Source organism: Myotis yumanensis, unplaced genomic scaffold (genome assembly GCF_028538775.1).
Source record: "Myotis yumanensis isolate MYYU_CA2020_CCGP unplaced genomic scaffold, mMyoYum1.0.hap1 SCAF_4, whole genome shotgun sequence".
NCBI classification, from domain to species: Eukaryota; Metazoa; Chordata; class Mammalia; order Chiroptera; family Vespertilionidae; genus Myotis; species Myotis yumanensis.
The window spans coordinates 52897728-52914479 of record NW_027223755.1 but is presented as its reverse complement, the minus strand read 5'-3'; the positions used below and the strand labels follow the sequence as shown (position 1 = coordinate 52914479).

Below are 16752 nucleotides of genomic sequence, written 5' to 3'. Positions count from 1 at the left end.
GGCATTTTAGTAAGCTGTATTAAAAACCTTAAAAACATTTATGCCCCTTTATTCAGCAAGTCCATTTCCAGGAATCAATCCAATCATAAAGAATTAACCAGCCCTGACCGGTTTGGCTCAGTGGATAGAGCGTCGGCCTGCGGATTGAAGGGTCCCAGGTTTGATTCCAGTCAAGGGCATGTACCTTGTTTGCGGGCACATCCCCAGTGGGGAGTGTGCAGGAGGCAGCTGGTCGATGTTTCTCTCTCGTCGATGTTTCTAACTCTCTATCCCTCTCCCTTCCTCTCTATAAAAAATCAATAAAATATATTTTAAAAAAAGAGAATTAACCAGAACTGTTGACAAAACTATATGTAAGGATGTTCAAGGAAGCATTATTTGTGAATGAAAAAAATGGAAATAAATATCCCACACTATGGAATTAGATAAATCAATTATGAGATAGCCATATAATTGTCTAATGTGGAGTCATTAAAAAGATTGATTTAAAAAATATTACATGACAAATCATTGTGATTTATAGTTAAGGGCAAACTGCAGGTTAGTAATTATGACATCATCAAAGCTGTCCCAGTTTTTAGAGTGAACTGAATACTAGACTTGCAAAGTGCTTCATATATATTATCTCTCTCAAACCTCACATGGGTCTGTGAGGTAAGCACTCATGCGCTTCTTTTGTGGAGATTGAAGTAATAAGAAGAGAACAAAGCTGGGAGCAGACTCTGAACCTAGGTTTGTCCCCCTTAAAGTTCAAGCTCCTGACAACTACACATCCACCTTTCAAAGGGAGAGCAGTTCAAGGGGATGTTAACAGGTGTGCATGGGAAATCTAAGATTGTTAGTTTTCCATTATGTACAGTCTTTTTTTATGGTTCAACTTTGTGGGGTCTCTGATATATTAATGTAGAGTGTTTATTTCTGGGGGAGGGGTGGGATCTAGTATGCTGATTCCCCAAACTTGCAGGATGAGAGAACCCCTACATCCCCAAGGATGAACAGTTATTAGAAGGTGGGATACTATTGAGAAGTAGTGAGCCTTAGCATTAAAAATGTATGTATTAAAACAAGCCCTGAGAGGATATATACTAGAGAGTTCATAGTTTTTATCGTTGTATGGTAGGATTGCAAACAATTCTAATTTTTATCTGTGTGGTTTTCTATATTTTCCAAATTTCTTATAACAAAACAATTTCATTTTATTAAGATAAAAACATTTTTAAAATTAAGAAGAAACCCAATTTTTATTGCTCCTTTGTTTACATGACTTAGCCTATAATCTCCATACAGATGATTTCTAGGTCTGCATTCTAGCTCTGAGCATTTGCCTTTACCAGAACATTGCATGTCCATCGGCCCATATTTCTTGAATGATCCACTGTATTACTAGAAACCCAACGTGATGTCCTCAACTGATCCTTCCACACATGGTGTCTTTTCTTCTAGGAGTGTCTATTCTTCAGTGCTTTGGGGCAGAACCTTTAGTATGGTTTCCACGTGGAGCGGCTTCTTTGCCTGTTCCTAGAGTGTCACCCTCTTCAGCTGACTCCTCCTTCCGAGTTTTCTTAGAACCACCCTTTCTCTCCAACCCATTACAACAACCTTAGTCCATTTTACTATTGTTTGGCATTTTTAAGATACTGCTCTCATTCTATCAGTCACCTGCTCAAGAACCTAAGGTAGCTTCTGTTTCACCCACACTGTCCATTCACGGCTTGTTTCCTGGAGCACTCAGGAGATTCCTGTGCTCCAGCTGTCAGTCTCCTTGCTTGTCTTCAAGACACAGTTCTTTCATACCTTCAACCTTTATTTGTTGGTTATTATCAGATCCAGGCCTTTTATTTATGTAGTTTTATCTTCCAGAATGCCTTTGTCTCTCCTTTACTCTTCTAAATTCTCCATGTAAGGTACAGTAATGAGCCCCTACTACACTGAGTGCAATATTTTCTGACAATTATTGTCTAACAGGTCTATATAATCTGCTTAGAAAGACATGGCCCATGTGATTTATGATTCAACATGTTCAGAGCAGTGGTATAGTCCAAGGAACCCAGGGCAGCAATAATAGTAATTTCAAAATAACTCAAGTTCTTGGTTAATATTTGTCAGACATTGTGATGGGAATTCCTAGACCACCATCATAATCACCTTAAAATTCTTTGCCTTGTCATCCATCCTTCTCACATATATCAGCTGTTTCAGTGTGTCTTTTACCCCAAGTTGTTATTCAAAACTCCATTTTTCACCTTAGCAACTAAAATGAACTGTTCAGGAAAATAAATGGGTCAGATGAAGACAAATTAAAAATACGTTGGGCTTTTCTTTTTTGAAAGGGGGAGTCTTAGAGGAGAGGTGAATGAAGCATTTAATATTATGGAGGATCTTAGTAATTTATCTATTTATTTATTTATTTATTTATACATGTGCATTATTTCAGGAAGAATTTCAGTCAGCTTTCAACAGTATTAAATATATTAAGACTAGAGGCCCAGTGAACAAAAATTCCTGCACTGGAGAGGGGGTCCCTCAGCCCAGCCTGCGCCCTCTCACAGTCCAGGAGTCCTCAGGGGATGTCCTACTGATGGCTTTGTAAGCTGCAGTCTGGCCTCCCTCTCTGGGAGGCAACTGGGGGCCAGCAAATCAGGGGATGGCACCGCCCCCACCACCCAACCATTGCTGCCTGGCCTCCTTCTGCTGGAGGCGACCTGACAGGGTACGGTGCCGGCCCCCCTCATCACCCCTCCACCGCGGCTGGTCGCCGCCCCCTCCCCATTGCCATTCCCTCCCTCTGCCCACTGGCACATGCCTTGGCTGGCCTGGCACCACCTGCTCGCCGGCCCTGCCCCCCACCGACTGTTTATTCAGCTGTTCGGTAGATTTGCATATTAAACTTTTATTATATAGGATAATGAACTAAAGATAGGTAAAAAGGAAGAAACAGAATAAGGAGGAAGATTGAAATTATTACTTAAAACGATAGTTACAAATGTAAAACCAGTTGTATGGGCCATAAATTTGTCTATAGGATTTCCAGAGAAAATTATAAAGTATAAACTTGGTTAAAAAATAGAATTTTCATGTTCTCCTAGAACTCCTGGAACTGAGTTTAGAAGACGTTGCTTTAGGAAAAGTAAATGTATTTTCCAAGCAGTAAGTAAAATGTGCTGTATTCATTACCCCTAACAATAGTATAGGCTAACAATGTGGTTTGATTTAGAAAGGGTAATCAGTTTCATATTACATTAAACCCAGGCATGGAGAGAATATAGTAAGCTCAAGGTTAATCCTGTGACACCATACTGTCCTTTTATGTAATGTTTGTCAGAATACTGTCTTATTCAGTTATACTGTGATACATTGTCATGCTTTTTATTATTTTTCCAAACTTTCACCTTCTTGTGTATTTTAAAATATTTCCAAATATTTTTCAGGTCTTTCTTAGCTAAGTAGGTCATAACTGTGCACTGAATCCAATGAACACAATCAGTATGAGTAAATAGTCCATTTATTTTATACTTATTTCTACTATACTTTTGTGTCTATTATGCTTTTACTACATGTAATCCTGTTTTAGATTTATATACTTTTGTTGGACCCCAGCACCCCTCCCCTAAATATATTAATCTGTCTTTGACTTCATTGTATTGTAGACTATGTGGATCTTTTATTCAGTTCACCAATTTGTGCTTGCTTATTCTTTCAGTAAACACATGTAAATTTTTTTCTCCAGGTAAGGCATTGTGGTAGGTGTTAATAGTAAGAGAAAAGTTAGGCAGTGAAGTTTGAGACAATGTTCTTTTCCTCAAATAGTTACATATTGGTGAGAAATAACATCTTAGTGACCTCCTTAACGTACAGTACCATTGTCCAGTTCCTCTACCTTGAGACACACTCTCCTGAGGTAGTCTCCCAGTTTTCTTCATTTTCTGTTTCTGTTCCTCTCTTTTCTTTGCAGGTTCATCTGCTTTGACCTGGCCATTAAATATTGAACATCTTCAAAGTTCTATCAGTTTTTCCAGGTGAAATCATACATGCCTGTGGCTTCATGTACTACCTATGTACTTCCCAAATTCAAATCTCTAATTTTAAGCTCTCCTTGGACTACAGACCCATATATCTATGGGTGCCAATAATATATGAATGCTTGAGTTTTCACCTGGAGATTAGGAAGACACCTCAAACTCAACATGACCCAAACTAAATTTAGGAAATTCCCCTTCAATTGGATTCTCTTCTATTATTCCCTATTTTGGGTAATGGTACCTCCAGGCAATTGTAGAAGCCAGAGACCTAGGAGGCCACCTAAACACCTCCCTCTTTCTATCCTACTATATCCAATCCATTACTAAGTCTCATTGATTTTAATCCCAGATATCTGTTATCCATAGCACCACATTTGCCATCAACTTTCTCCTGACTATTGCAATGACCTCCTACTTTTTTTTCCATATGTATATGGACTTCCACTTGCAATATTCTCCAAACTGCACCCATAGATTTCTCACACCCAAATCTAATTTCAAAACTAAATTTTATAATTTCACACATATGGCTTAAAAACCTTCCATGAATTTTTCTTTTCTTTAAATATATTCAAAAAAAGTTAGCCTGCCCTATAAGACCTACAGAGATCTGGATTACCCACCTCTGCAACAACTTCTGATACCACACTACCCTGGATTCTGCTTTCCACACCTTAGCCTTTTTACATTTTTTTTTTTTTGCCATGCCATGCCATGCCCCTTTCTTCCATAGGATCTTTGCACATGCTTTCCACATTCCTTGAAATGTCTTCTTCCTCTTTCACCTAGTTGATACCAACTTATCTTCCTATCTCAGCTTCAATATGACTTCTATAGGAAAACCTTTCATCAACCCCAAAGATAGTTCACTACTTCTTACTGCATCTTCTAATAGCACCTTTTGCTTTTCCTACACTGAGTTTTCATAGCTGTAACTTTATGTATATTTGTATGATCATTTAAATTATATATGTACTCTCCTCTAAATTCCATAAAAATAGAGACTTGTTTTTGCTTACCATTGTGTCTCCATGGCCTACCACATAGGAATTGGCCAACAAATATTAGTTGAGGGAATGAATGAAGGAAGAAACAAATGTGTTCAAAGTAGTATTTTATTAGATACTAGAGGCCCAATGCACAAAATTTGTGCAAGGGTAGCCTTCGCAGCCCTGGCTGCGGGGGCCCTCACAAGCCCCGCCCCCGCCCGCACCCACCCTGGTCTGGTGCTGCCTGCATCCGTGCCATATACCCTTGGTTCTCTGGTTCTGTGAAGCCCCCTGATCAATCACCCACAGAGGGTGGACTGGGCCTCCCTCTGCAGGGCGATCATGGAACCCCCTCCCCATTAACCACCTCCCCCCCGCCACCCGCCAGTGGCTTGGGCCTCCCTCTGCGGGGCGGTCGTAGGGCAATGGCGGCCCCCCGACCAATTGCATCACACCCGCCTTGGCTGAGCTGGGCCAGCGTGTCACAGCATGGACATCGCACGGTCATTCTGCTATTTGGCTGTTCGGTCGATTTGCATATTACACTTTTATTATTATAAATTACCATATTAATTGGTACATTTAGCTGTTTTCACACATTTGATCTGAGTGGTAAAGCTCAGTCATGGGAAGCATGGTCTTATTGAGGAGGTGGCTTCTAGTATCCTGAAGAGAGAACATCTGGGGAGAAGGATGAAAAAAAAGTTTGCCTCCCAACTGCTGCTGACAGCTGTTCCCCAGGACTGAGGAAAAGAGCTTAGAGAGCTTACAGTCTGATGAGGTGCCAAGCTTTGACATGGAGCCAACAGGCAGGGGAGAAGTAATGAGAGCTTTTTAACACCAAACCTCTTAAGTGGCTGTTCCTGAGTGTGGATGGACAAGCAGCTGGATCTTTGAAAGATTTTCAGAGAGAAAGCCATGCTTATGGAGCAGTTATTAAAAGAAGTGAATATGTCAAATGAACTAGGTACTGAATGCACCTAGATATCTTAAGGTTTACATGTATTCATATTTTTTTCTATTATGGTTTAGAGCAGTGATGGCGAACCTTTTGAGCTCGGCATGTCAGCATTTTGAAAGACCCTAACTTAACTCTGGTGCCGTGTCACATATAGAAGTTTTTTGATATTTGCAATCATAGTAAAACAAAGATTTATATTTTTAATATTTATTTTATATATTTAAATGCCATTTAAGAAAGAAAAATCAACCAAAAAAATGAGTTCGCGTGTCAACTCTGACACGTGTGTCATAGGTTCGCCATCACTGTTTTAGAGGTTCTTATGTCAATAGGAACACAGCAATGGAACCAGCAATGAGATAATAGAAGACAACTATAGGTTTCCCCATGAGACAGATGTGGTTTGTAGATGTATAGTTTTGTAGTCTTGGAAAGTGAGTTAACCTCTGTGAGCTTTAGTTTTCGTGTACTATATGAAACTGTTTATATTTTGGTGAGGAAGTTGAGACATCAATACAATACAATCTTGCTGATCTATTTGAAAACAGCAGGCAATATCATCATGTGCTTCTTGCATCTTGAGACATCTTATTTCTTTAACTTCTGAGATACTCTCATGGCAGAATCATGAGGATTAAGTGAACTAATGTGCCTCCATGGCACTCGTCACATAGGTACTTACTAAACAATCCATCAGTATATTGTGTTAGTGAAGAGCTGTATGTTTCAGGAAGTTGCAGATTTTATCAATTATCTAAGCATGTTTAAAGGACCCACTACAAGTGTGATAAAGTGTAAAAAATATTGAACTGCTTCCTCATGGGGTCTCTGCACTTATCCCAAGTGTGATGCCAGGAGAGATCTTTTTTTAAAAAAAAAAAATATTTGTATTGATTTCAGAGAGGAAAGGAGAGGGAGAGAGAGGTGGAAACATCAATGATGAGAGAGAATCATTGATTGGCTGCCTACTGCACACCCCCCACCGGGGATTGAGCCCACAACCCAGGCATGTGCCCTTGACCGGAATTGAACCCGGGACCCTTCAGTCCGTAGGCTGATGCTCTATCCACTAAGCCAAACCAGCTAGGGCAAGGAGAGATCTTTCTTGATCTCCCTGTAACAGGCTATTATTTACCAGTAGATGGGGACCAATAATAGCTAAAAGCTCTAGCCAAATAACTCTGCTCCTCACAAGGAGAGGCTGAGGTATTCATTAGTGTCCAGGGTCTCAGATGCTAGATTAGCCTTCAGAGTCCAAAACTGATACCTGAAATGTAATATTATTTTCAAAATTAAAATTATATTTTTAGAATTAGGATATGCTAACTTGTATAACATTAAAGTATGGAGCTAGGGCTATGACTTTTAAGTACTAATATCTTTGGGTGATTTGGGGGAAATGGGGTCATCTCAAGTGAAAAAGGTTAATTTGCTAAAATCAGTAAATATCCTAGGTCTCATAGGTTGAACGCCTACCCTCTAAGTTGTACACCAGATAGTGTAGATACAACCAACTCTGAAAAAATGAGACTCTTTGAGTGTCCGTCTACCTTATTGAACAAAGTTATTTAAAATCAAATCCTCTGTATAAACATTCAGGCAATTTTCTGTTTAATTTCTGTTTATTGGATCATGTTTAATTATAAGGCTCAGAGAGACTTGGCTATACTCGTTATAGAGATTAGAATATATTCAAACATTTCCAATGCTATAGCCACATATAATTTACACAATCTTGGTTAAAGTGATAAAATATTTTGGGTTTTTCCCCCATTAACTTTTTTCTCAGGTACTAAAGTTATTTTCTTGAAAAAAAAAAGATGACAAATTTGCTTTGAAGATCTGTCTTTACTTATTTTCCTAGAAAGATTCTGAAGAATCGGTTTTGTAAAGCCAAGAGTAGTAACAGTAATTCAGAGGCTTCTCCTCCGCTTTTATTTTCCCACTTTAGGGCTTTTACTCTTAGTTTATCTTTAGTTATGCCCTTGCCTTTGTTCTCTGAATCATGTAACTTATGGTCTCTGGTATAAATTTGGCCCAGGAATCCTTGACAGGAACCATCTGGTTGAAATCAGTCCCTAGATACCTTGAATAATATGTCTCCAATTTGGGAGTAAGCCTTGAGACCACAAACTTGATTTTGGGTCAAAAACATGGTATCTTCAATCAGAAGATGAAATAGAGCCAACATCCTCAATGCTGGAAAATACAACTGACCCATCAAATAACAACCAGGTTGAATGGACAGAAACCTGGAGTAGTCGAATGAGCATAGGTTTTAAAGTCAGAAAGACCTGGATTCAAAGTCCAGCAGCCACATTTATTAGCTAAATGAACTTGAACTCGTTTCTCAAAAATCCTGAAACAAGGATTAAGTAAGATGAATACTAAGTGTCTCCACTCATGTGGATTTCCCCAAGAAATGGACCCTGACACACGGACTTAAGAGACAGTAATTTATCTTCTAAGTGGAGAAAACACTGGAAGGGGAGTGAGTCAATGAGACAAAAGAAGAGAGGAAAGAAAGATTAGTATAATCAAGCCAACTACCAAGGAGTAACCAGAACTTAAACCTTCTGGGGAAATTCTTGAAACCAGTGGGAAATTCACATCTGAGTCATCCCACCGAAGGAGCAAGGATGCTGAGATACTTACACGGCAATTTTCCTACATTTTTGATTGAGAGCTGCCCTGGGGTGTTAATTTGCTGGCACTTCCAGCCGGTTTTCCTGGGAGGTAGAGAAATACAGGTTCTTACAGTCAGAAGTCAGGCCAGTGTCTGTAGCAGTAAAGGCAAGAGAATGTGGGGAAATGGACCTCTGCTTTGGTCTCCTCCTTGCACCGTGGAAATCCACCCATTCTCCATGTTGAGTTCACTCAGTCCTGTCATTGATTCTTCTCAGTGATGGCTGGTCAAAATGTCTTCTGAAAAATTATTACGGTAGAGTTAGTGGGACAAGCTAGAGTGTCCCCTGCTGCAATTATTTCAGGATTTGCAGGTGATATTCATTATTACATTCCTCTACCTCTTAGTTCATCTTCCCTTTACCATCGGCTAATTTGTGTTGTTGCCCAGTGGAGTCACTGAGACCTTATCTATCCGAATATGGTTACTTCAGTCACCTATTTATGGTGCTTACCAGTCATGAAAGCAAAAAGGAGAATCCCTTGAATTACAGACATACTCCTTCCTAATCACCTTATGATAGCTCGCCATGATAATTAGGGTTAATCTTCTCATGATAATTAAAGTTAATCACCCTTGCCAGTTTAGTAACTCCTTTCTTTGCCCCATAGACTGCTGGCATGGGAAACCAACGATGCCTAGATGGCAACTATAACTTAAGTTTAGTGGAATCGTTAATGTTCCCCTGATAGAGAACCACCACAGAGCCAGGACCTCCACTCCTGCAATGCCTACAGGGCTTACACACATTCCCCAAGTGGATCAGCAGGAGCACTGGTGAGAGTTGCCCCTTCTACTTTCACCTGTTGGTTCCCTGGTAGTTTATCTATTGGGGACATAGTATCACATAATGGCTTATGGTTCAAAGTAAATATCAAATCCAGAAGCAGAGTGTCCTAATGCCATCCCCAAGCTGTGAATTTCAGAGTGCATTCCAATGTTCTACTAGTTTGGCAGCTTCTGTGTGAGATTATATATATATATAAATATCAATGAATCCCATGGTCATGTGATCTGAGCAGTAAGGCTTCTCATCTTGCAGTGGGAACTCAGCTAGTGTGCACTAATAGAACTAAGATTTTTAAAAACTTTCTATTGCAGTATGAGTACATATTTTTAAACTGCAGAAATTACAAGTAAAGTAAACACACCTGTAGACAGCTAAGATTTTGCTTGATGCTTCTATAAAAGTAATTTGTTAGTTTCATAAACCAATAATGATTGAATCTCATTATTGTATCACTGCTTACTACCTGGATTTGAAAAATTCTTTAGGTCAATTCATTCCCTAGAAATGTTGTACTTATTAGAGTATAAGTCTAATATAACCCAGCCATAAATTCATCCTGTCTCCCAATACAAGATTTATACATTCCAATGGATTTATACATTTTGGTTCTCTTCTTTGTATTATAGTAAAATTCAGCATGTACACATTTGATACATATATAAATATATATAAAATTCCTCTTTCTGTCATTTTTTTGTGAGGCTAATCTCACTTTCACAGCTCCACCAGCTCAAAGGATGAGGGAACATATGCTTCACCATATGCCCAACACAGACTCCTCAATGCATTTATTACTCGGAGCTTGGAGACTGAGGAATCTTTGTAATATTTTATTTTTTCTCATAGTGAGTCATTTTACTGTACATTTCAAAATCTGTGATAAGTTGAAAGATCCCAGAATTAAGGTACATTTCAACAAACAGCTTCCCATCTGCCAAATGAGAGGTTTTATTTATAACCAGGTATTTAAATACAGTGGAATGAAATTACACTCAAATTATTTTGCTTTATTACATGTTTAAAGGGCTGCGCATAAACACTAACCCCTCTAATCTATTCTCCACACTGCAGTCAGATCAGGAAACTCATCTGCCTTAAACTCTTCAGTGGGTCCCCAATCCCCACGAATGAGGCCCTCTATGATCTGGCTCCAATCTCTTTCTTCAGGTTGTCTCTCAAAGACCCCCTCCCCCTTTCTAGACTTTATCAAACTGGATCTTTCAATTCATTAAATGTATTCTTAAGTCAGCACTCAACTCAAATAAAATGTGTAGGAAATGTTAAAAAACTAAGTCCATTTTAATATATCACTTACAACCAACTAGTTGCTTTTCATCTACTGAACCCCAAGCAAGTTTCCAGAAGTTAGCACTTGGGATTTAGGAGAGAAATAGGGACAACAATTGTAAGGATCTGCTTCAGTGTTTCCATCTGATGGGCTCTCCTAGTGGATTCTTCCCTTTGAGAATCTTTATAATATTTTATTTTTACCATATTTGAACTACTGCAAGAGGCAGACCAATTTGGGAACACCCAGGTAATTCAGAGCATCGGAACTGGTGGACTTGGTTCCTTTGCATCAGAGTTGAAGTAAAAACTCCCTGCTTCTCTCTTCCCCACCCACCCGGAGCAGGAGTTTCCATAGCTAACATTGCCCCACCAATTGTCCAAGGAGTTTCCCTATTTCCAGTTGTGTTTATCCGAGTCTCACATGGGAAGTCTGAGTTGGCCCAAAGTTCAGATTCAGGCTGAAGGATTTTGCGCATCATAAGGTTGTGTAATGATCCAAATGCCAAGCCAAGCCAAAGAGTAGGTGCTTTGAAACTTCTTCATTTTTATCTTTGGATCCTCTAACTTTCGCTTAAACCAGCTTTTTGGCAAAACATCAAAAAAAAAGTTGCTTTGCTATTTATGAGCCTACTTTTCAATCAGCTAGGTTCACTAGTAGATTTGGAGGTATAAAACAAATTCTTGTGTCCTCACAAGACTTGAATCTAGTATAGAGAAAAGTTTTAATTGATTAAATAAAAAAGTGCTAAAATGTGTATATTTGTCATAAGTGCTTTAATTCACAGTGAGATAGACCACTGTGGAGAGAAATGTTTAGTGAAGACTTTACAGAGAAAGCAACATTTCTGCTGTAGATTGAAAGATGGGTAATTAAGTAAAGGACTATTGCAGGGCTGGCAGCCACAGTGGACCCAAATGGGCACAAAGGCTCAGAGTCAGGAAAGATGATGCCAGCTGGGTCTATCCTTACAAACTTGCACCAGAAAGCACCTCTTACCACAGCGGTTCTCAAATTTTAGCATACATCAGAGTCTCCTGCAGAGGGTTGGTTAAAGCACACATTTCTGGAACCCATCTCCAGAATTCAGATGGGATGAGGCCTGGGAATTTTCATTTTTACAATTTCACAGGTAATGCTCACACTGCTGGTCCAGTGCCCAGGCACGAAAACTAATGGTTTAGACTGTGTGGATAACTGGATGGTTCACCATTCACCACTCCGTAAATTTCATGTTGAGAAGATCCCATAAATTGTTTCTCTCAGCAATACCCTTTGTTCTACTTTTTTCCCCCCATGTGAAGTTAGGTCCTTTCACTCACGTGCTCACATTGCCCAATCATACCTTTTCTTCCCAATGCCACCTTATTCCCACAGTCCTTATGGCTGCAACCAAACTGAGTTTGATCATTCCCTGCCTTTTTGTTGTTGTGGTTGTAAGCTGATTTTAGAAGTTGTGACCTTCAGCCAATCTAAACTTTAAGATTTTAGAAGGAAAACATGAATTATGTTATCAATTTTCAGTTTCTACTTTACTTCCTTATCTCCTGCAGATCCATTAATAAATGAACGTGGTGATATGGCAGACCTGACTTTGATTTTCTGTCCAACACTGATGATAATTTCCCAAATAGAAGCTTATTTGCCTTGGAATTATTTCTCTTTGATGAAACAATTACCCAAGTTGGTAGCAGTGTGATTGTTAGAGTGGTTCTGATAATTGCACGCTGATTTAAGTCTTTACATATTAAATAATTAGATTATGGTTGACCCTTGACAGAAACTTTGAATTCCTTTAGTTTTATCAGCAATCGTAGTACAGTACAAATTACAAAGCAGTCAAAACCCATTGAAACTTCTTGCCATGCATAATAAAAGGAGTTAATAGCACCTAGTAGGCACTCATATAGTTGGTATATGAACAAATAAATGCATTCTAAATAAATGCATAAATTATTTTTATTTGCTCCATGAAACTAAAACAGACATAGTTCTGTGAAATATAGGCATGGTGATTTTCTATCAGTTTTAAACTTGGCAGGCTACCAAATGTTAATTTGCTTTTAGCTAGTTGAGATTAAATGTATTCCTTCCCTGAGCAACCCTAAAGTAAGCAAGCATGAAAGCATTTTCCGAGTAATCTTGGAGGAATTGACATTTAAGGGAGTTAGCATTACATCTGTACTTTAAGGCTATTAATTTCATAGATAAATTAACTTCATTACTCCATCTTTATCTTGCATTTGAAAGGACTCCATCAGCTGGACAACTGACAACTGAGGGTCAATTGAAACTGCTGTTAGCCCAGCCAGGTTGTAATTGGAACCTGCTTCTGGAAACTCTACTGCATCAGGATGGTTTTTTGCTGAAAATCTTGCTGAAGAGCTCAAGTGAGTATTTGTAATTATGAAAATGTCCTCAAAAAACCCAGTCATTGTTTGAGTTGAATGGAAATGTTTTTCATACTTGAATGTTGGCGGAGGGATGTAAACCAATTGCACTGTATCAACAGTCAGTGGGGTTAGCAGCGGGCAAAATATTGAATTGCTTTATAAAACTCTGAAAATATTTTTTCAGGGACTCTAAATGAGAGAAAACAATATTTTTATATAGACCTAAGAGAGAGAGAGAGAGAGAGAGAGAGAGAGAGAGAGAGATTACATTAGAACCACACTAGAAATTTCAGTGCTTGAATAGCAATTATGTAACTTACAAACAAGCAAGCTGTGGCTTAAGCCATATCCATTGGGGCATGGAGACAATCATGAGAAAATTATGAATGGAAATTGAGGAGTAACCGAAGACCATATTTCTCTTAATTAGATTTTTTCCCTCTGTAAGTGCTATTTTAGGAAATGATTAGTAATATTATGCCAATCTAACATTATATCCTACTGCTCTCCTGCTACACCTGTGAATAGTTTTCTAACCATTTTCACATACCCCTACACATTTCTCCTTCTATACCACACGAGGCCAGATTGATCTTTCAATCACTAGTTTCCCAAATCAAAATTGTTTTTTTCTCTAGTTCCCCATCACAAGGACCAAATCCATGTCCTTCAGCCATTCAGATATGATCCAACCCTAGTTTTCTAACCTTGTTTCCCACTATTTTCTTGTTCTCTCCCTCTCTCTCTCTCTCTCTCTCTCTCTCTCTCACACACACACACACACACACACACACTTCAGCCATTGTCCCAAAGACCCAGGCACATGTTCCCTGTATAACTTGGCTCACCCATGTTCCCTAATTGACTCACCATGACGACTTGGTTTCCACCAGTCTGCAAGGACCAGCTGATATTCCAGATGTTTTAAGGCTCCAGTTCACACTGATCTCTTCCTTGCACTTCACAATATCCATTACCTTCGCTTCTTATTTGCTCTTAGCACATTCTGTCTTATATTGTTAGTGTACTTGTATATGAATGAGGCAAATGTCACCAGGCCCTTCCAGCCTGTTGGTACAGAAATGAGGTCTATAACATTCCCCTGTCCAAATCACTCCAGTCATTTCTGGGAATTTTTTGGTTTCGCAGATCTGCTCAGGACCAGTTTCTGATGTTTTTCTTTCCCACCCATCTTGATGTTTGCTTCCCAAAAGCCACTTAGGGGAGGTGTCTCATTGCTGATCCCTTGTGAGGATATTGCTTCTCCCCCGGTGCTCTCAAATCCTTAAAATTTGTGGTGTCAGTATCACCACAGCATCTCAAGCTTCACTGTTTTTCACACACACAAGTTTGGAAATGACCTGAATCTCACCTTATTCCCTTAGAACCCCAAGCAATACTATTTGGGGCTTACACCTCCCAGGTTCACTTGGAAGCCATCTCTTCAGCTTCAGGCTGTAACTCCACTCCCCTAAAGGAAAGACAGGTGCTTCCTCAAGTAGCCAACATTTATTGTTGACTTGTTTAGGTGTCAGGCACTGTGCTAAGCATTTTACATTTGTTGTCTAATTTGGTTCTTATCATTCCTATATAATAAAAGGGTAATATGCCAATTGTCCCCTCGACCAGGAGTTCCACTGGAGTTCGACCAGGGGGCGGGGCCAGCCTACCAACCTCCTGCATCTCCTCCCCTACCCCCCCTTCCCCCAGGCGTGCCTGGCCTGATTGGCCCCAATCAGAGCAGGTCGGCTGGCCCCAACCCGTGCACGAATTCATGCACCGGGCCTCTAGTAACCTTATAGAGTATATACTATTGTTAAAAATAATGGCATTAGAGATTAAGATAATGTTACTTGCCCAGAGACACAGACAGCTGATAGATAAATGGTGGATAGACCTGGATTTTGAACCAGCCAGAGCTTTCAGCCCCCTGCTTCCTATACAAATACTTACACATATTAAATCCTGGAGTAGGCTAGGAGTATCAGGAAGAACTGCAATCTGTCTGCTCTCAGGTTGGATCAACCAGGACACTCTGATACATGTGTATTTAACTGGTCTTTCCAGCTAGGAAGTCAGGGCCGATCAGAGATTTTTATATTCTTCCTCGAACTAGAACAGTGCTTTTATAGGGAAAGTCCAGTAATTGGCCAGTCAGTGATCAGTTAGGACATAAACTATAAAACAAGGTGGCTACATGACATGGATAGTCTCTGACACAGCTGGAGAGTTACTCTAATAGAATTGTTGAGACTTGTGGGTGTGGTCCCAGAAGAAAAATGGTCTCCTATTGATAGAGTTACATAGAACAGCCTGGAAAATCAATTGAGATCAAACCTTTTCACTATACTGATATAGCCACTAAGTACAGAAAAAATGATTGCAGTTAAGAATATTTAACCATGTTTCCCTACAAATAAATCTCACATTTACTTACCAAAAGTATTAGATCCACCTCCTGGTGTGTATGAGAGACTTCAGTTATCAAAGGTACCATATAATGCCACCTTCAGTTTGGTTCTTATAGGGTACACATGTGTATTTACCCAGTCTGCTCAAATACCCATCATTTTTTACAAATGCTATTGGGTGTTTGATTAGGGTTACATAGCCACTCTGGTATTGTCTTGTATTGAATTCATTAGCTACTTTAAATACTAAAAGGATGAAGTGACAGAATTTACTAATCAATTGATTGACTGACTTATTAAGTTCTAGTGGAAGCCTTGTCACTTTAAGTTAGAAACAATATACTCATGGAACCTTGTTAACCAGACAACGATGGAAATTATTATGTAATAAAAATGAGTTTGTGATAGTTTTGCAGAAATTTTCTTTCATTTGTTTAGAAATCTCAGGGTATTTCAGAACACCATTTGGTAATTTAGAAGTTTAATCATATTTTTAGGAAAGCAAAATTTTAGAATAAAAAAATATGCTGAATTCGATGCTTCAAGCAACCTAATTATCAGCTTTCATTTTTTATGGGAGAGTTTTTCTTTATAAATAGTGTCTTTTCAGTCTAAGTGATAAAATTTAACTTAGTGTTAAATTGGTTCATGAATAAGAATAAAGAGATTTCAGCAGATTTTTATTATACATATTTTAAAACAAGGTTGTCTTTATTCACTAAACAGTTATTAAATTCTGTTAGGTACAAAAATTTTTTGATAGACAACCATACAATAAAGATGAAAACGTGGGGTTTATCTTTTAGTTAAGGTGATATCTGTAGCATTTGGGATGGCTCTATGAAAGTGATTTATCAGAATTTCTATTTGTTTTAAAAGAGTCAGCAGAACATTTATGGAAAAACTACCTTGTAATATGAGGTGCAGAAAATTGCCAAATTAAATAAATTAATTGTGAAATTTTAATTTATAGTATATGCTTCATAGGCTGCAGTTCCTAGGAAGTAGAATCATGTTTTTGCCATAGATAATAATTCCATGTGTAAATGCAGTATTTTGAGGGAATGCTTACACTGCTGAAACTTGATAAAAATAAACTGATTTCACGTGGTAGGTGGTTTATAACATTTGTTGGCTACAGTTCAGTTGGCATGAGAAGGTAAATGTTGGTTTCATTTTTAAATTGGGCCCCCTTAAATTTAAAGAGAAAATCTC

The 16752-nt window shown here is 38.8% G+C and overlaps 1 protein-coding gene across 4 annotated transcripts in view; it reads left to right on the top strand.

Annotated features, from left to right (window-relative positions):
- The window catches only part of KIAA0825 (KIAA0825 ortholog), a 362385-nt gene that overhangs the window by 128710 nt on the left and 216923 nt on the right, over positions 1–16752 (top strand). For all 4 annotated transcript variants that reach the window (XR_011471210.1, XM_070412335.1, XM_070412336.1 and 1 more), the window contains exon 14: positions 12984–13123. Coding sequence is in view for 3 of the 4 variants with exons in the window: in XM_070412335.1 (XP_070268436.1) it covers positions 12984–13123 (140 nt within the window). In the remaining variant the exon portion in view is untranslated. The remainder of the gene's footprint in view (positions 1–12983; positions 13124–16752) is intronic.